Here is a 21,477-nt window from a genome sequence, read left to right on the forward strand (position 1 = left end):
CGTTGTGCCACTGTGAAACTGTCTTCTCAATACAGACGCTAGAGAGTTTTCATGTAGTAACAAGGTTAGGGTGGCTTACCTTTCTTAAGTTTATCAAGTGCTCAAAATATATTATCTCTTCTAATTCTTATTCTTTAAAAAATGTATATTAGGGTCTTATATTTTTCAGATAATAAAGAAGTGGGTTTTTAGTAATCTGGTCAAGGGTGTATAGCTAGTTAAGGAAGTGAGGAGGGGGCTCTGAACTAAAACCTGGGTGTCTGATTTCAAATCTCAAGTGCTGAAACATATACTACACCAAGCTTTTATTCATTATTCTAGGAAAACAGCCATTTATGGCTTATTTTTTTATTAATTTATTTTTATTGACACATTGTAATTGTACATACTTATAGGGTACAGTCTAATGTTTTGATCCATATATATGTTGTACATTGATGGGGTCAGAGTAGTTAATGTATTCATCACCTCATGCATTTATCATTTCTTTGTGGCGAAAACATTAAAAAAAAAAAGCCTCTCCTCTAGCTGTTATGTGATATACAAAACTTAACTGTTAACCATAGTCACCCTACTGTGTAGTAGAATACCAGAACTTACTCCTCCTATCTGATAGGAATTTTGTACCTGTTGGTCAACTTGTCCATGTGTTCCCTTAACCCATCCTCTCCTCAATCTCTGGTAATCACTGTTCTAATATACGTGTATATACCTCATTTTTTTTTAATCCATTCATCCATTCTTGGATATTTAGGTTGACTCCATGTCTTGGCTGTTGTAAATTGTGCTGTAGTACACATGGGAGTGCAGATGTCTCTTCAGCATACTGATTCCATTTTCTTTGGGTATATACCCAGTAGCAATACCTAGTAGCAATCTAGCAATCGCTAGATCATATGATAGTTCTATTTTTGATTTTTGGGGGATCCTCCATACTATTTTCCATAATGGCTGTACAGTTTATACTCCCACCAACAGCATGCAAATGTTCCCTTTTCTCCACATCTTTGTCAACACTTGTTTTCTTTTGTCTTTTTGATGATAGCCATTATAACTGGAGTAATGTAGTATCTCATTATTGTTTTGATTTGCATTTCCCTGATGATTAGTGATGTTGAGAATTTTTTCATATGCCTTTCAGTCATTTGTATGTCTTCTTTCAAGAAATATCTATTAAGATTCCTTTGCCAGTTTCTCAATTGGGTTATTTTGACTTTTTGCTGTTGAGTTGGTTAAGTTTGTTATATTTTTTGATATTAATCCCTTGTCAGATGTATAGTTTGCAGTTATTTTCTACCATTCTATAGGTTGATGTGTAAAAGCATGTTAATTTGATGTAATACTACTTGTCTATTTTTATTTTTATTGCTTGTGCTTTTGATGTCTTATTCAGAAAATCTTTGCCCAGCCCTATGTTGTGGATTGTTTTCCCTATGCTTTCTTTTAGTAGTTTCATAGTTTTGGGTATTACATTTAAATCATTAATCCATTTCAAGTTGATCTTTGTATATGGTGAGAGGGAGAGGTCTAGTGTTATTCTTCTGCATGTGGATATACAGTTTTCCCAGCAACATTTACTGATGAGACTGTCTTCCCCAATATGTATTCTTGCCACTTTTGTCAAAGTTCAGTAGGCTGTAGGTGCATGTATTTATTTCTGGGCTCTCTATTCTGTTCCATTGTTCTATGTGTCTGTTTTTATGCCAGTACCATGCAGTTTTGGCTACTACAGCTTTGTAGTATAATTTGAAGTCAGGTAGTGTGATACCTCCGGCTTTGTTCATTTTTCTTAGATTGCTTTGGCTATTTGGGATCTTTTTTTGGTTCCATATGAATTTTAGGATTGTTTTTTCTATTTCAGTGAAGAATGTCATTGGTATTTTGATAGGAATTGCATTAAATGTGTTGATAACTTTGGGTAGAATAGCCATTTTAACAATATTAATATTTCCAATGCATGAACTGGGATATCTTTCCATGTATTTATGTCTTCTTCAGTGTCTTCAGAGTTTTATAGTTTTCATTGTAGAGGTCTTTTATCTCCTTATTCCTAGGTATCTTTTTTTTTTTTTTTTAATTTCTGTAAAAGGAATTGTTTTTTTTTTTTTTTAATTTCTGTAAAAGGAATTGTTTTTTTTTTTTTTTAATTTCTGTAAAAGGAATTGTTTTTTTTTTTTTTTTGTAATTACTGTAAAAGGAATTGTTTTCTTGATTTATTTTTCAAATAGTTTGTTATTAGTATGTAAAAATCCTACTGACTTTTGTATGTTGATTTTGCATCCTGCACCTTTACTGAGTTTGTTTATTAGTTTCAACAATTTTTTGGTGGCGTCTTTAGGGTTTTCTACATATAAGATCATGTCATCTGCAAACAGGGACACTTTGACTTACTCCTTTCCAGTTTGGATACTTTTTGTTTCCTTCTCTTGTCTAATTGCTCTGGCTAGGACTTCCAGTACTATGTTGAGTAGCAGTGGTGAAAGTGGGCATCCTTGTCTTGTTCCTGATCTAAAAGGAAAAGCTCTCAGCTTTTCCCCATTCAGTATGATGTTAGCTGTGGGTTTCTCATTTATTGCTTTTATCATATCAAACCTTCTGTACCAAGTTTAAGAGTTATTATCATGAAGGTATGTTGAATTTTGTTAAATGTTTTTCTGCATCAGTTGAAATCATCATATACTTTTTGTCCTTTCTGTTAATGTGGTGTATCACATTTATTGATTTGCATATGTTAAATCATCCTCACATCCCTGTGATAAATCCCACTTGATCATGGTGAATGATCTTTTTAATGTGCTGTTGGATTCTGTTTGCTAGTTATCTTGTGGAGAATTTTTGCATCTATGTTCATCAGGGATATTGGCCTGTAATTTTCTTTTGTTGTTGTTGTTGTTGTTGTTGTTGTTGTTGTTGTTGTTGTTGTTGTTGTTGTTGTTGTTGTTGTTGTTGTGTTGTTCAGTTTTGGAATCAGAGTAATGCTGGCCTCATAAAATGAGTTGGGAAATATTTCCTCTTCCTCCTCCTCAATTTTGAAATAATCTAAATAAAATTTGTATTAATTCTTCCTTAAATGTTTAGTAGAATTCAGCAGTGAAGACATCAGGTCCTGGGCTTTTCTTTAACGGAAGACTTTGTATTACTGATTCAATTTCCTCACTTGTTATTTGTCTGTTTATATTTTCTGTTTCTTCATAATTTAATCTTAGTAAATTGTGTTCGTCCAGGAATTTATCCATTCCTTCTGTGTTATCAAATTTGTTGTCATATATTTGTCCATAATAGTCTCTTATGATCCTTTGTATTTCTGTGGAATCAGTTGTAATGTCTCCTCTTTAATTTCTGATTTTATTTATTTGAGTCTTTTTTTTTTTTCTTCATTAGTCTAGGTAAAGGTTTGTCAGTTTTGTCTTTTTTTTTTTTTTTTTTTTTTTCCTTTTTTTTTTTTTTAGCCAGTGAGCGGGAACCGGTCTGTATGTGGGATCCGAACCCTTGGCGGGAGCGCCACCACGCTCCCAAGCGGCGCACTGTAGCAGTGCGTCACCGGGCCGGCCCCAGTTTTGTTTTTAAAAAAAAAAAAACTCTGTTTCACCAAGCTCATCAATTGTATTTTTAGTTTATATTTCATAATCTCTGAGCTTGATTATTTCTTTCCTTTGGACAGTTTTGCATTGTTTTTCTAGTTCCTTTAGGTACATTGTTAGGTTGTTCATTAGAAGTCTTTCTTCTTTTTTCATATAGGCGTTTATTGCTGTAAACTTTCCTCTTAGAATTGCTTTGCCACATCCCATAGGTTTTGGTATGATGTGTTTCCATTCTTGTTTCTCTCAAGGAATTTTTAAATTTCCCTTTTAACTTCTTCATTAACCCATTGGTGGTTTAGGAGCATGTATTTAATTTCCATGTATTTGTAAAGTTTCCAAAGTTTTTCTTGTTGATTTCTAGTTTTATACCATTGTGGTCAGAAAAGATACTTGATATGATCTATGTCTTTTAAAATGTGCGCACTTGGGGGCCGGCCCGTGGCTCACTCGGGAGAGTGCGGTGCTGATAACACCAAGGCCCCGGGTTCGGATCCCATATAGGGATGGCCAGTTCGCTCACTGGCTGAGCGTGGTGCTGACAACACCAAGTCAAGGGTTGAGATCCACTTACTGGTCATCTTTAAAAAAAAAAAAAGTGCGCACTTGTTTAGTGGCCTAACATATGATCTCTCATGGAGAATGTTTCATGTGCAGTTGAGAAGAATGTGTATTTTTCAGCTCTTGGATTCAATGTTCTGTAAATGTTTGTAAGATCCATTTGACCTATGGTACAGTTTAAGTCAGATGTTTCTTTATTTTCTGTCTAGACAATCTGTTCCTTTTTGAAAGAGGGGTGTTAAAGTTCCCTACTATTATTGAATTGCAGTTTATTTTTCCCCTTAGGTCTAATAATGTTTGCTTTATGTATCTGGGTGCTTGGTGTTGGGTGCATATGTTAACAATTGTCATATCCACTTATTGAATTAATACCTTTATCATTATATAATGATCTTCTTTCTTTTTATAGTTTTTTATTTAAAGTCTATTATATCTGATATAAGTATGTCTACTCCTGCTTGCTTTTGCTTTCCATTTGCATGACATTGTTTTCCAGCCCTCATTTTCAGTCTGTGTTTATCTTTAATAGTTAGGTGAGTCTGTTGTAGGCAGCATATCATTGGGTCTGTTTTCTTATCCATTCAGCCAGACTGTGTCTTTTAATTGGAGAGTTTAAATCATTTACATTACGTAAGTTTATTACTAATATGTGAGAACTTATTCTTGCCAGTTTGTTAATTGTTTTCTGGTTATTTTGTAGATCCTTAGTGCCTTTTTCTCTTGTTATTTACCTCTGTGGATTGATGGTTTTCTGTGGTGCTAAGCTTTGTTCTCTTTCTCTTTTTCATTTGTGTATCTGCTGTAATTTCTTTTTTTGTGGTTATCTTGGGGCTAACATAAAGAATCTTGTAATTTTATACTATTTTAGGCTGACAGCAACTTAACTTTGGTCACATGAAAATACTTTAGACTTCCCCTCCACACAAATTATATTTTTCTTGCCTGAATTTATGTTTGTATTTATTGTGTGTCTTTAGCCACTAATTGTAGCTATTGTTGTTTTTGACCATTTTGACTTTAATCTTCATACTAGAGGATTGAAGAATTTACATAGAACCATTATATCATGCGGGTGTTCTGAGTTTGAATTATAAATTTGCCTTTACAGGTGAATTTTGAACTTTTTCATGATAGTAATTATCACCTTTTCATTTCCACTTGTAGAGCACTCTGTTAAGCATTTCTTGTAAGGCTGGTTGGGTAGTGATGAATTCCGTCAGCTTTTGCTTGCCTGGAGAGGTCTTTATTTCTCCCTAATTTTTGAAGGATGGCTTTGATGGATAAAGTATTCTTGGCTGACAGGTTTTTTCTTTCAGCACTTTGAATATGTTATCTCATTCTTTCCTGGCCTGCAAGGTTTCTGTTGAGAAATCTGCAAGTAGTCTAATGGGGATTCTCTTATATGTGACTTGATGCTCTTCTTGAAGCTTTTAGAATTCTCTCTTTGACTTTGACTTTTGACAGTTTGGTTATGAGATATCTCAGAGAGGATCTTTTTGGGTTGAGTCTAATTGGGGACCTTTGAGTGTCCTGAATATGAATGTCCATATTTTTCCCAGTATTTGGAAAGTTTTCAGCTATTATTTCATAAAATAGGATTACTGTGACTTCCTCCATATCTTCTCCCTCAGGATCACCTATTATTCGAATGTTGTTCACTTAATGGTGTTGCATAAGTCTTATAGGCTTGCTTCATTCTTTTTCATTCTTATTTCTTTTTTTTTTTCTCCCCTCTGACTGGGCAGTTTCAAAAGATCTGTTTTCCAAGTTTAGAAATTCTCTCTTCTGCTTGATCTATTCTGTTGTTGAAGCTCTCGATTGTATTTTTTATTTCATTATTGAATTCTTCAGCTCCGAGGTTTCTGTTTGGTTGTTTTTTTATGATATATATCTCTTTGTTAAATTTCCTATTCTGATCATGAATTGTTTTCCTGATCTCATTGAATTGCTTGTGTTCTCTTTACCTCATTGAGTTTCCTTAAGATTGTTATTTGAAATTCCTTTAAAGGCAGTTTGTAATTGTCCTTTTCTTTGCTGTCATTACTGGAGACTTACTGTGTTCCTTAGTCGGTGTCATGTTTCTTTGCTTTTTCATGTTTCTTGAGTCCCTACCTTGATACCTGCACATCTAATGGAGTAGTTGCTTTTCCAAATTTTATGGAGTCAATTACATAGAAATGACTTTTTCCTGTATGTGGGTCCTGGAATGTCTGTTGAATATGTTGCATTGGCTTTGGTTTTGTCCAGACTTGGTAGCATAGTCTCTGTGTCATTTCTTTGGTTGTAATCCTCTTCAATGATATCTGCAAATGCTTCATTGGTCTGGATTGTGGTAATTTGTACCAACACTGGCTCTGTTTTGCTGTGTTGGAGACTCCTGGCTGATTGTTGGGCCAGCTGTGTGCAGGTGCAGAGGGCCAACAATCAGATATTTTATAGTCTCACTGAGGCAGAGAGGTATTGCCTGAACCAGCTATTAGATCAGGTGTGGACACATATCTGAGGTCATATCTCCTAGGCAGTGGTGTGCTTCCTGCCCAGCTTATGGGCTGGAAACAGGTGTGCCTGGGTGCAAGGTAGGGGATCAGGCAGCTCTGTGAAGGCCTGTCAGAGAAGTGTATGCCACTGTCTGGCCAGTAGCTGGCATGCCTGGGCACAGTAGGGCCTGGTAGCTGTATGGAGGCCTGCTGGAGGAGGTGAAACCACTGCCTAATCTGCTGTGATATGGGGAGTAGGCTTGCATAGATACAGCAGGGCCTGACAGCTCTGTGGAGGGTGGCTGGATCAGCTATTGAGCCCAGATCAGGCCTGCCAGGGTGCCACAGGGCCAAGCAGCTACATAGAAGCCTGCCATGGAGAGGCAAAGCTGCTGCCTGATTGCTGTCAGTCAGGGAGCTGGTGTACACTAGTGTAGCAGGGCCCAGCAGCTCTTTGGAGAGCAACTGGGGGGAGGCGGAGCTACCACCAGTCTGTCTGTCAGGTCTGCATGGGCACCTGTGAGCTCAGTAGGCCAGTGGATTGTGCAGGGTGAGTGCACATGAATGTGGTGGACGGCTGCTTATTGGTGGCTTTGAAGTACCTAGTAATGTTATAAAAGAAAAAAGTACATATGTCTATACAGGTTTAAAATTTTTTATTGTGATAAAATATATATAACATAAAATTTACCATTTAAATGATTTTAAGGGTACAGTTGTGTCATTAAATACATTCATAATTTTGTACAACTATCACCACCAGAACTTTTTCATCTTCCCAAACTGAAGCTCCATCATCCGTGCTGTAGCATGTGTCAGAATTTCCTTCCCTTTTAAGGCTGAATAATATTCCATTGTATGTATATATGTACCACATTTTGCTCATCTCTTCATGATTGGATACTTGGGTTGCTTCCACCTTTTGGTTATTGTGATTAATACTGCTATGAACATGGGTGTACAAATATGTTTGAGTCCCTGCTTTCATTTCTTTTGGGTATGTCCTGAGGAGTGGAATTGCTTCATATGGTAATTCTATGTTTAATTTTTTGAGGAACTGTATACTGGTTTTCGCAGTGGCTACACCAGTGGCTGCACCAGTGGCTGCACCATTTTACATGACCACCAGCAGTGCACAAGGGTTTCCCCATATCCTTGCCAGCACTGGTCATTTTCTAATAATAGCCATCCTGAATAGCCAATCTCTCATTGTGGTTTTGATTTGCATTTTCCTAATGATTAGTAATATTGAGCACTTTTTCATGTGCTTATTGACCATTTGTATATCTTCTTTGGAGAAATGTGTATTGAAGTTTGACCTTTGCCCATTTTTAAATGGGTTGATTGTTGTTGGTTTGTAGGAGTTCTTTATATATTGATTGTTCCCCTTATCAGATGTATGATTTGCAGACATTTTGTCCTATCTGTGGGTTGCCTTTTCACTCTGTTAATAGTGTCCTTTGATGCATAAAATTTGTAATTTGATGTCCATTTTCTTTTTTTTTTCTTTTGTTACCTGTGCTTTTGTTGTCAGGTCTGAGAAATCATTGCCAATTCCATTGTCATGAAGCTTTTCCCCTATGTTTTCTTCTAAGAGTACTATAGTTTTAGCTCTTATGTTTAGATCTTTGATCCATTTTGAGTTAATTTTTGTATATGATGTGAGGTAAAGGTCCAATTTTATTCTTTTGAATAAATGTGGAAATCCAGAAACTTTTATTTTTGTCACGTGTCGATTTGCCATATATGTTTTTTGTTTTACTGATATCCTGAAGGGAATCTTTAAAAATATAAAACAAAATAGGAACATACAGCTTTTGAAAAACTAAATTGGCAGTACCATTAAGTATTATCTTAGATTTGTATTCAGTCTACTGGCTTTTATGATGTACATCTTATACTTTTGACTCTGCTTCTTTTCTTTCTTTAACAGATTTTCTCAAGGTCAGCAACTTGTGACCAAATTAGTGACTGCTCCTGTTGCATGTGGGGCCGTCATGGTACCTAGTACTATGCTTATGGGTCAGGTGGTGACTGCTTATCCTACTTTTGCCACACAACAGCAACAGTCACAGACATTGTCAGTAACACAGCAGCAGCAGCAACAGAGTTCCCAGGAACAGCAGCTTACTTCAGTTCAGCAACCTTCTCAGGCTCAGCTGACCCAACCACCACAGCAATTTTTACAGGTAATTCTCCCCATGGGGAAGCTATCTCAAACACATTTACTTTTATATACTGAAATTAGGCATTAAATGAACAATTTTGTAAATGATCTGAAAAAAATCCATAAAGGCTTATTGTACATTTTAAATCTCTACAAAGAAAGAAAGCTTGCCTTGGTTAGCTATTTTTTTTCTTCCCTGCTCAATCTTTGGAAGACTTTTAGCCTAGCCATGGGCATACCCAGTTATCTGAACTGTTGGGTAGAGTAAGTGATCTACTTCCTTCCCCCATCAAGGCACTTTATATAGAACCTATTTTTTCTCTCTATGGCTAGAATTTCGGGAATTTTAGGAAAGATACCTTTCTTTCTCCTCTTCCTTTCTAGCTGCCCAACAAACTCTACTCTGTACAGGGCAGGGGTATCAAGAGGGATTTCTTTTCATTAGTTTAAGCATTATCTTAAATTATTTGTTGGATTAAGTTTTATTATAATTTTTCAGTTATAAATTAACATCAGAGGAGAAGTACGATGGAGGTGTAGTATACTGTAGTTAAGAACTTGGGCTAAGGGCTGGCCTGTGGCTCACTTGGGAGAGTGTGGTGCTGATAACACCAAGGCCATGGGTTCGGATCTTATATAGGGATGGCTGGTTCGCTCACTGACTGAGCGTGGTGCCGACAACACCAAGCCAAGGGTTGAGATCCCCTTACCAGTCATCTTTTTTTTAAAAAAAAGAACTTGGGCTAAATTGAGGCTGCCCTGAGATTGAGTCAGTGGTATACCACATAGTGTGTGACCTTGGCAGGTTACTTTTTTTTTTTGTCTTTTTCCGTGTCCGGCAACGGGTCGCAACCCTCAGTGTCGCCCCTGTACCGGACCGGGACCGGCAACGGGATCACAACCCTCGGCGTTGCTCCCGTGCCTTGCTCAGCCAGTGAGCGGGAACCGGTCTGTATGTGGGATCTGAACCCTCGGGCGGGAGCGCCGCCGCGCTTCCCAAGCGGCGCACTATCGCAATGCGCCACCGGGCCGGCCCTTGGCAGGTTACTTAAACTCCCTTAAACTTCACCTATAAAATGGAGGTGAGAATAGTCCACATTTCATGGATTAAGAAATGCATGTAAATGACTGAACATAGTTCAAGGCACATAGCTAGCTGTCATGTATGACCACTATATCAACAAATGTGATAGATACTGGGATTAACCAAAATACAGACATAGATGTTATGTGGTTATATCAGATGGGATCTACTTATCTGAAGGATACAGAAGAAAGTCACCTAGGTCAGGGTCGTCTTCAGCAAAGAAATTAACAGAACCAGTTTCTGAAACTCAGTATCCTCACTGGGAAATCTAACTTCTTTCCTTCTGGCCTGGCTGGAGCAATTTTGAATGTAGGCTAGCCTAGATTTGTACTGGAGACCACCTCATCTAGGCCAGGCACATATAATCAATTTCAGAGTTATATAAAATATGTGATTAGGGTGCCGGCCCGGTGGCGCACTGCTATAGTGCACCGCTTGGGAGTGTGGTGGCGCTCCCGCCGAGGGTTCGGATCCCACATACAGACCGGTTCCTGCTCACTGGCTGAGCGAGGCGTGGGAGCAACACCGAGGGTTGCGATCCCGTTGCCGGTCCTGGTCCGGTACGGGGGCAACACTGAGGGTTGCGATCTGTTGCCGGACACGGAAAAAGACAAAAAAAAAAAGGAAAAAAAAAAAATGTGATTAGGGGACTCAATATTGTACTGTATATTCAGGCATTAATACAGTCTTATTTTATCATTCTTTGTATCCTGGTCCAACTATAATCCTTATCTTAGTGATGTGGAAAACTAGAACAGGTTAGTTGCCCAAATATCTCTGAGAATCATACTCACAATCTCTTAGACGTGAAGCCTGTACTACAGCCATTAATAACCAGGTTAGCTATTATAAATAAAGTAATAACAAGAATTTGGAACAAGCCTAAACTATTATTTGGGGTAAATACACCAGATGAGAATTAAACAAAAGCTTAAAAAAGGATAGGGCTTGTCTTAAGATCTCAATCTTCTAAATCTATAAGGGAACGAAAGCCCTTAAAGGAATGAATATTCTTTCCTCCCCTACTTCTCCTGAAAAAAGGCATCTCAAAGACATTGGACCCATAAAGAAATATGATAGGCATCTTCATAAGTACACTTGTATGTAGATAGTAAATAAATTGGCTTTTCTAGTTACATAATACCTAGTTCCAAAATGTACCTCTGTTGTAAACTTGTAAGGCTCATAAATATCCTGAATCCTTTGTCTTACACAAACTTCCTGATAACAAAGAGAGAAAGAAAACTCTCAAGGTCCTTGGCAAAGCTTAATAGTCTTTAAGGTTTAAGAATCTGTCCTTTTGTTTGTGTGCATGTTTCCTTCATAAACATTTGCAAAACTCACCCACCACAGCTCCATTTTAAAATTAGGAATCCTGGGCCGAGCCCGTGGCACACTCGGGAGAGTGCAGTGCTGGGAGCGCCGCAGCGTTCCCGCCGCTGGTTCGGATCCTATATAGGGATGGCCGGTGCACTCACAGCGCTCACTGGCTGAGCATGGTGCAGCCGGTCTCAAAAAGGACAAAAAAAATAAATAAATAAAATTAGAAATCCTGCATCAAGTTGTATTGTCAGCAGTGGGGAAGGACTTTCATTTAAAAAAATTAACTTTATTTCAGCTAGTTTCCTTTGTATCCTAGAGTTGTAGATTAATGAGCAGCATGCCAGAAGTAAAAAGTTGGTGAAAGAAACTGAGGCTTATAGAATTGAGACTTGCCCAAGGTCACATAGATTATCATAAAAGGCAGAGCAAATCTTAAATGCTGGGCTTCTGACTACAGATCCTGTGCCTTTTTTATTTTGTTACACCACACTGCTACATACAGGACTGAAGGCTCCAACTTTGCCCTCATTTATAGGTTGCTCTTAAATAATAATATTAGTATTTAATATTTATAAAAACCCAGTGCAGTAGGCACTCTTATTCCTATTTTGTAAATGAATAAACTGAAGCCCAGAGAAGTAAACAGCTTGACCAAGTCACACATCTGATAAATGGGACACCTAGTTGAACTCACAGTCATGCTCTTGGCCACTTAACTTTGCTGTTGTAAGCAGCTGAGTGAACCTGTGTGCAAAAGGCATTGTCTATTCGTGTTTTACATAGTCATAGCTATGCTCAAGTTTTATTGTTTAAGATTTGGGTCTTTAGGACATGAAGTCAAAGAATATGTGTGGCTTGTCTGAAGATATAGATTGCTTTCTATACCATAAAATCTCTAGCGCGGACTCTTAAAAAATGAAATTCTGTCATACTTTTGAAAGAGGGAAAGCCTTACAAGCGTTTTCCAAAATATGATTTTTAAATTAGCAAAAATGATGTGGGTTATATAGAATTTAAGGGTCTTTGTCCCTATGGACAGTGGACAGCTTGAGTAAATCTTATGTGGACAGTATAAAGGGGGTGAAGCAATGTTGCATAATTCATTTGTTTTTTAGACTTCTAGGTTGCTCCATGGGAATCCTTCAGCTCAGCTCATCCTCTCTGCTGCATTTCCGCTACAACAGAGCACTTTCCCTCAGTCACATCACCAGCAACACCAGTCTCAGCAACAGCAGCAACTTAGTCGGCATAGGACTGACAGTCTGACCGATCCTTCCAAGGTTCAACCACAGTAGCATACGTGCTTCCTCTCTGACATAAGGGGAAGAAGGGGATGGCCCATAAAGAGTTGCTCAGATGACCTGAGGATAGGAGGAAAAGTTCCAGCAGTTTCATGAGATGCAGTATTGAGTGTTCTAGTTCCTGGATTAGCTTACAGGAAAAATGCTGCCTAGTGCTACAGATATAATTATACCAGCTGGCAGGAGATGATCATAGGGACATAGCCAATTCTGACAGTGTTTCAGTTGCCCAGATATTTTTTGACAGAAAGAGTATATTTTGCCAAATGTTAAGAAGCTCAGCTGTGAAACGACCTCCAGTGAATCAGAAAGGCACTAACAATGTTAGTAACTTTTAGTGGTACTGTGCTTGTTATCAAGTATTATAGAGGACACACCACTGCCATGTCAGGGGTTTACTTTCAATGATGCCATGAAGACAGTCCAGTAGATTTGGTAGCCCCCCAACCCATTACCCTTTCAGATAATGATGGAACAGTAATTACTTTCAGAATGTGTAGGTTCAAATTCTCTATGTACAGATGCTGTAAAAATACGTATATGTATGGATAAAAGGAGAGAAAGCAAAACATTTTGTATGCTGCATGAAAGCATTATCTCTTCCTTATAGGTATGAGTCCATTTCTTTAGATTCTGACATCATGTGCAAACTGGTACATCGTTTTTCCTTTTGTTTACAACACGATAGTGTTCTGTTCACTTTTCCAGGGCACAGGTCCTTTTGTTCATACTTTGGCTGTGATGTCACAGTTTGTTCGGTGAGGTATAATGTGCTGCTGGGAATGGATTTTTTTTTTCAGGTTAGATTATTGATACAGCAGGATTTTCAAGTTATTCAGAAATATCCCTCATTTCATTAGTTTTCAATTATGTTTGAAAATAGTATTTGCACTGCTTTAAATTAGATGGTTGGGAGTTCTGATCACATATTTTGATATAGTTCATAGTTGGAAATATTTGTATAAATGGTTTTCAATAAGCCTGAAAGTACTTTCAAGAATGTTTCAGTTGTAGAAGTAAAATTTGCACACAAAACATTTTAGGCACTTTTTAACATTCTCAATGGTGGGAATTTTAACTTTTAGGATTTGTTGGAATCTTTTTATTATCCTTCACAATTTCAATGCTTCTTTTAGTCAGAAATGATTCAGGGTTATTTGAGGGAAAAAAAACCCATAGTGCCTTGATTTAAATTCAGGTGATAACTCACCATCTTGAACTCATTGTCTGGTTTCAGTAGCAGTTTTGAAACCTTAGTACAAAATTAACAGCATGTGGGTCTCAGTGTCATTATTCTCCTAAGTTCTTATGAAGACTGCTATGAGTTTTTTGGAGTGGAGGCACAAATAATGTAGAAATAAAAGGTGAAAAACTAACACTATCACAGTTATTAATGTGATCCCCAAATTGTTTCATACATCAGCATCCTCCCTTAAAGCTAAATAGTCATTTGAGAATTGTCACTAAATATTTTCTCAATATGATCTTTATATTCCTACAAAGAAAAAAAGGGGTAGGAATTGGCTTTGCCTTCACTACAACACTAGAATACTATAACTCACATGCTTTCTAAACATGAACTATGATTTCACTCGTCAGTATCATATTCTAAAGTTAATAAGTTCCAACAAATACAAGTTACATACGTTTAAAAAAGCATTTTTTAGATTTGATGGTACTAATGAAATTTACAACTATAGAACAAAAGATTAATGGAAAATATCTTATTAGAATATAAAAAATTATTACTGAGGAAGGAGAAAACAACAAGCATAATAAATCAAAATTGGTCTTAAAAGAAAATGTGTAAGAGTTGAGGTTATTAAACAGAAAAAATTTTGATCAGTGAAAATGACCTAATGTAGATTGCTAGATTAAGGGGTCAGGGGAATGCTAAGTCAGTTCTTAAGAAAGATTTCTGTCCTTAGTTTTGCTATCATCCTGAAGGAACACACTTTATCTTTCTGTAGAAAACTATATCTGACCACAATTAAATTAGAAAATTAATGTTGAAAAAGAAAACCACCAAAGAAAATTAGTACCTACCCTTCTACAAAAGAAGTGTGACGAGATACGAGTCAATAATTAACATATCAAGAAGCTCTTCTTCTAGCTAAATGATCTTCCAGAAAAGATTTCTGACATTCCCATGAATATCAAGAATAGTTATCAGAATATGTATGTACCTGATCATACATATATGTAGAAAAAAATTGCTGCTGTGGATTATGGCAACAGCATTGTTTTTCTCCTTTCAAATTGCCTTTCTTGACCTAAATGCCATTCCATATATATCTGAGTTGTGCCTCATTTATTTATTGGCAATACCTAGTGATATGGATTTAGCTAACAAAAGATATGGAGACGGGTTATATTTAGGCTTATCCTGTAAGTACCATACTTTAAATAAAGATGGTGAACTGTTAGAACTGTGTACTTAGGTTAACAGAAGCAACACATAAAACAAGCCACCAGATAAACCTGTAAATGCTTACTCACATCCTCCTACTCCAGCCCCTTCAGGTATTTTTCATCTTCACAAATATTTGGGAAAGAAAGTTAAACTGACTTTTCCTTTATAATTCCTGTTGTTCTTCACAGTTCATTTCTTTCCTGCTTGGAATTGACAGTTGGCTAAATTTTAAAAAGCAGCAAGCTGCTTTTCCTTTGCTATCATTACGAAGCATTGTTAGAAGAGCTAGTAAGCACCAGCTACCTTTTAGCTCCTTCTTTACCTTTGTTTTCCTTTTGCTACTCCTGAATTTGGGTTGCAAAGCTGGCCCTGCCCCCTCCACTAAGACTTGAGCGTTCAGATGCAGATTCAGCAATTGCCTATTCTTCATTTCTGTAGCCAAAGTTATTAATTAAACTTCCAAATCTAAATCTTAAGATACCAAATAGGAACACCTTTCAGCTTCTTAAAAATCTTACCTTCCCTGTGCTTTTACTCTCACAGGTATTCAGTTTTATTCTTAAAAACATTTTATTCTTGGTGGCACTTTTTAGGTAAGAAACTGTTGAGCTTATTTAGGTAAGAAACTGTTGGAGTTAAAGAAAATGCTAGCTACTCTGCAGTTGGGTATCTTGCTTTGGACAGCTGGGGCATTGGGTGAGTCAGTATTGTTTAACAAATACAAGTGAGACTGCAAGGATTAGTAAATTTACTGCCAAGAGTGGTATCAAACCAGAACCTAGACACTTAAAAGTACTCCATTTTCTGAGTGGAAAATACTGGAGGACAAGTAAATGTGGGGATGGGAGTAGCACGTAAGTAAATACAACAGTTCAGTCTCCAAACTCCATTCCTATATTGAGGCAAGAGTTGAAAAGTGCTATGCTCTGTTTTGTCACTTAAAATCTGGCTTAGGAATATACAAGTGATAAAAGGATGCCAGTGATTTTGAATAGTTTGTTATAGAATACTTAGTACAGAAGAGTGAAAATGTTGTTTGAATTCTTCAGAAGTGCTGTAGTTGTTGGTCATTGCCTTAAAGCAGTCTGCTTGAAGTTAGGCGCACTGGAGCAGTCCAGTTCTTTAAAGGGCATTGAGTTAAAGGGAGATGAACCCTAGTTCAAGAAGCCTTAGAAAGGGCTCTTTATAATAGTACAATACAGGCAGGTGAAATTTCTTTTAAGCTAGATATTACTCAGTGAGTTTTAAAATGTTACCACTATTTTGAGGCAAATTTTTTAAAAGTTGGAATGCAAATAGCATTTTACTTTTTTCTTTGTATTTCTTTGGTGATTGACAGTTTGTTGATGAATATTTGTGTACAAGTCATTCAAGTCTATAACCTTTCCAATTAATTATCTGTGGCCCTGTTCTTAGTCCCACAGGAGTCCTGTTGGAAGGTATAAACACTGGACATTAATATTGCTGAGTGAGTCTAGCCAGGAATAAGCTGATTGGAATTTTTAAATGGTAGAGAAGAAACAGCACAAAGGCACTTGCCATTTTAATAATGATTGGAGAAAGAGAACCTTTTAAGTTTGTTTGGATTGGGTGAGTATTCTAAAAGGAGCTTGTGAAGTAATTGCAAAGGAAAAGAGTCGACTATTTTTATACCATATTTAATATATTTGTATATAACTATGAGTATAGTAGGAACCCTCCACACGCCTCCCACTTTTCTAATTTACTTCCCCCTTTTGCCATAGCTCTAGTATAGCCTCATCCGCATGGGTAATGTGCCTATCGTCAGCCTACCAAAAGATAGTGCTGCTGCTTTTTGAGACAGGTGAGAAGAACCAACTCTCATGCCTGGGGATCCTTTGTGGGAGGAATAGCACACACTTTTAAAACAACATACCACAGTCTAAAAGCATCATTTTGAAATGTAAGAAGCACTTTATTTAATTATTCATTTTTGATAAAGTTTATTGTCTTAGGCATTAACCATTTCTAAAGGATCCCCAAATCATCACTTAGGTGAAATTATAAAATGATACATTTCTGAGAAATGTGTAGATCCAGTGAACCGTAGTAGGTTTATGGGAGCGATTTCAAGGTAGCCAAATGAACTTTGACTTTTGTTTTGAATGTGGTGAAGTCAGGAGATTGTAGATGCCTAGTTCCATTTAAACACTATTGTAAACCTATCTTGCCTATTGTGTGGACACCAAAAGAGACCAATGAGCCTGTTTGTTTTCAGAGGTCTAGGAAAATTGCATCTGTGTGCGTAGATATACAGAACTAATCTAAAAGTGATTGGTAGTAATATTTTAGAATACAATAATTTCAAAAATTATTCTAAGTGTTTTAAATGTGCCCTGAAATGTTGGCATGTCATTTCAGCGTTTCCATTTGAATTGCTCTTGTAATATTTTTGCACAAGGAGTGAGAAAAAGACTACTTTGGTTAAAGGAGGGGAAAAAAAAGTATAATTTGGTCTTAATGTCTCCTGTGTAAACACTGGAGATAAATTTTGTTGGTATAAGTTATTAATTCAGGATATTTAAAAGTGTTGAACAGCTTACAAGAAATTAAGCAAACCTGGATTTTAAAAATTAAAGTATTTTCTTTTCATGTGATTGTTTTGCATATTTTTTTCCCTATGTCATAACACTACATTCCTTGTTTTTCTTAAATAAATACTTTGCGAGTTTTGTTTTGAGTACTTAACAATATTTTGTAAACTGCCCTGGGTTTTCCCAGGGAAACATTCTTTAGAGAAATAGGATATAGTTTATGAAGAGACTATTAAGTGAAATTCCATCACCACCACCAGCAAACATTGAGGTGCTGCATTAAGTGACAATCAAAACAGTAAGTTTTTATGAAAGAGTTAGAAAGTGGTCGAAAGGAACAATTGCTTTGAAAGCAGTTCTCTGGATTTCTCGAATAAAAATGGCTAAATGTATTTATTTATAAGTATCTTTGCATTCTTTTTCGTCAGAGTGATTTCAGTGTCATGTATTTAATTTGTGGTTTGTTTTCTGTTTTGCATCGTAATCTTTTTTACTTAGAGAACTGTCTCTTGTTTGGGGTGCAATTGCTAGCCCTCATGATGACTATTCATGGACAATTGAATCTGTTTTACTTCAGGACGGCAGTGGAGGGCCCAAACAAGATGCCCCTGCACTTCCCTCCTGGTCTCAACTCATTTAAGAAAAAATTTTAAAAAGGTAACTCCCTTCAAATCTGCTTCATATAGCTCCAACCTTTTCAGGTTTCACTTGCTGCCTTTTCTATTTTATGGCCACTTTCTGTATGGTTACTTCCCCAACACAGCCAAAGGCCAGCAGAACCAATGGCACATGCTGCCTCTATTTTGCCCATTCTGAGAAATATTGGTAAAACAAACAGCATCTTGTAAAGACTGTCATTATCATATCCATAGTAAAGTCCTTAAATATAGGTGGAACAATGTACATACACTGAAAACTTCTACAAAAAGTTTGCTCTTTATATACTATAGTGTTGTTTTGTCCTTTAATAAAACAAAACTTCCATATACAGCACTGTCCAGTAATGCAGTGTTTGAACATTTGAAGCCCAGACATTTGAGGATCCTTCTTGCTCATATGCATAATCCTCCACTTTAGGGCTGCCAGAGTAGCTCTGGAGTTCCACAGGATAGGTAAAGCACACACAGGGATCCTTAGAGAATGGTAACTAAAGCACGTCAACCACAAGTTGGATTTAATGATGTAAAAGATGTTCCTTAACTCTGAGGATTAAATTGAAGATATATTTTCAAATATATGCATTGAAATTTCTGAAGAAACAAACTGTGACATCGCTTTAAAAAACAACATTCAGGTGTTTTATAATGTATGTTTTTGAGTTGGCCTGTACTGGTGCAAGTACACTGCTGGCAATGGTTGTGCTAGTACTAACTAAGAAGTTAAAATGTAGGAAAAGCTATGTTATCTTCAGGTTGATGTATAACTAGACAATCATTTTCAAGCAAAAAAGTTGGCCAGGAAATGTCCTTTTTTCTTTTTTTTAAATAGCTGTGTCAGCCAGAACAGCTGTAATTTAGACCATTCTGGAATTATTTTGAAATCTATTTTACATGGTATAAGTTGGGGAAGGGCTTCAGTCAGTATGGCACTTTCATATTCACTCTATGTAAGATTTTTTTTTTCCTTTTTGTCTTTTTTCGTGACCGGCAACGGATCGCAACCCTCGGTGTTGCACCCGCACCTCACTCAGCCAGTGAGCAGCCGGTCTGTATGTGGGATCCGAACCCTCGGCGGGAGCGCCGCCACAATCCCAAGCAGCGCACTATAGCAGTGCGCCACCGGGCCGGCCCCACTCTATGTAAAGATTGAAACCCAAAGAAAAGTTAAATTCAGCACTGTATTGAAACCAGTTAGTGCAAAAAAGAGTTTTCTTTGTAAACTTTTAATTGTTAACATCAGTTGGTAGTTGTGAAAACACGAACCAAATTCTTTCTAATGTTCTGTGTGGTTCTTAATGTGCTATTGACATTGCTATCCTTACTGCTTGGTTCTTGGTTTTAAATCAAAAAGTAGATGTAGCCCTTCCTTCTTACTTCCAAAAGGGTGGAGCTATACATGGCTAACTGATCTTAAGAATTTTTTTTTTTTCCTTAAGCAGACATTTAATTGAAATCAAAATTGATTTACAAAAAAGAGACACATTTTTCCAGGTATTGTCTTATGCCAAAATCCTAAATTGCATAGAAGCATGAGGGATAATGAATGGTTCAACGGTGCTATATTAAGTTCACTGATTTCCATGACTATGTTTGGAAATACAATAAATATTGTATAAAATGTGGATCATTTTGTTACCAACTTAATATTGTCATTTTAATTTGATGTTTTAATTGGTTACACTTGTTCTTCAAAGCTCTCCTTTGAGAAGAAAGTCAAAATGTGTTATTAGCTTACCTCCGTTCAGGCTTGCTGTGTGATCATTTTTCCAGGTTATGATGTGCATAGCTTTTAAAAACTACATGTACTATTATAATGCTTTTCCCCAGACTCTTGTAATGTATTCAGAACCTAAAATTATATCAGAAGAGCCAAGCAGTAGCATTGTTTGTTTTTTTGTAAATGTAAAAATTAGATCCAGACTTTGTTTCATTCTATAATTTTAAAAATAAAAAATACCTCAGTGCTATAATGTTTTTCAGTATCACCTGCATTTCTCAAAAAATAACACCTGCTTTATGTGGCACATAACCTGTAAGAATCACATTATTGAGGATTTTAAAGAAAGACTATTAAATATTTTAAAATCACTATCAATGACATTTTCCTTTCTTTTATTCAACAATAACTACATTAGCAATTTTTACCTTGTAGCTTAAGTATGAATTACCAAATTCAGAGTATTTGTGTACTGCTACAGGATTATGGTGCCTCAGAAAGCTATGCTGTTATTTACATATTAAGCTAGTACTGAGACCAGATTACCTGAACTGTCAAGTTTAGGCTATGATGGTACCAGCTACTTTCTATAAAGAATTGTCCTCTCTGTTCTTAGAAAAGAAGTATTAGTTATAAATCCTCACTGTCTTTGTTTATAACAAACTAAAGGGGTGTCTATCCACAGAATGAAGGTGTAGTGTGGGGACCTAGCCTGAAATTTCTTTGAAGTTCTTTATCTTAACTCATGGACATTGTATTTTTCTACCCTTTGATACATACTTTTTATAGTAGTTAGAGAGCTCCTTAAAAGTTTTCAAAAATGACTTTGATGTGCTACTGCCTACCTCAACACTTTAAAGCTACTTTTTATCCGAGGACCACTTTTAGATCCCCTGACAAGTGGTTAATTGTCTGTTCCGACCAGAGTTACTATGGAAAATAGTTGCTGCACTGATGATGCTGGGTGATTAATCAACTAGATTATTTCACAATCTCTTCCAGTGACAAATTACTGCACATTGTGGACCTTTATAGTAGCTCAGTAAACCTGAACTGCTCTGGGTCTATTATACTATTTTACTTCACACAGGGAACATGTAGATGTTTCTGCAGAAGGATTGTCCTTTGAGTTTAAAGAGGCTATCAATGGTAATGATACTTCATATGATACTAGAACATATCAGGCTGGGAGAAAACAGCTGTTACACTGCTTGGGTGGAGTAGTAGTCAAGTTAGAATGTACTTAAATGACAATGATCACTGAAGTTGCCATGATAATATGAGGTAGCCTTAGTAAATGACTGAAGGCTAGAGCCTTCAGACTTAAACTGCCTGGTTTGACTCCCTTCTTTACCATGTAACCTTGGATGAGTTACTTTTTTTTTAACCTTATATTACCTACTACCTCACAGAACTGCAAAGGTTAAGTAAGACAGTGCTTTAGAACAATGTCTAGCTTCTGTTTAGCTACTCTAAGCATATCTAAAAGATATTTAATGTATCATCAGTTTTTATATCAACTTTAGAAACTGGCCTATAAATACTACTACTACTTTAATAAATTAATTAGAAAGTTATAAACTTGTATAACACAAGGAAAAACAAGCACTGGTCATACCACTTTTATTTACATTGTATC

General features: G+C 36.6%; 1 protein-coding gene across 1 annotated transcript in view; it reads left to right on the plus strand.

Moving 5' to 3' along the window:
- The window catches only part of CLOCK (clock circadian regulator), a 122,539-nt gene extending 104,681 nt beyond the window's left edge, over positions 1 to 17,858 (plus strand). The window contains exons 22-23 of the mRNA XM_008581656.1: positions 8,550 to 8,805; positions 12,309 to 17,858. Coding sequence (XP_008579878.1) covers positions 8,550 to 8,805; positions 12,309 to 12,488 — 436 coding nt within the window. The 3' untranslated portion in view covers positions 12,489 to 17,858. The remainder of the gene's footprint in view (positions 1 to 8,549; positions 8,806 to 12,308) is intronic.
- The last annotated feature ends 3,619 nt before the right edge of the window (positions 17,859 to 21,477 follow it).

Source organism: Galeopterus variegatus, unplaced genomic scaffold (genome assembly GCF_000696425.1).
Source record: "Galeopterus variegatus unplaced genomic scaffold, G_variegatus-3.0.2 Scaffold2428, whole genome shotgun sequence".
NCBI lineage: Eukaryota > Metazoa > Chordata > Mammalia > Dermoptera > Cynocephalidae > Galeopterus > Galeopterus variegatus.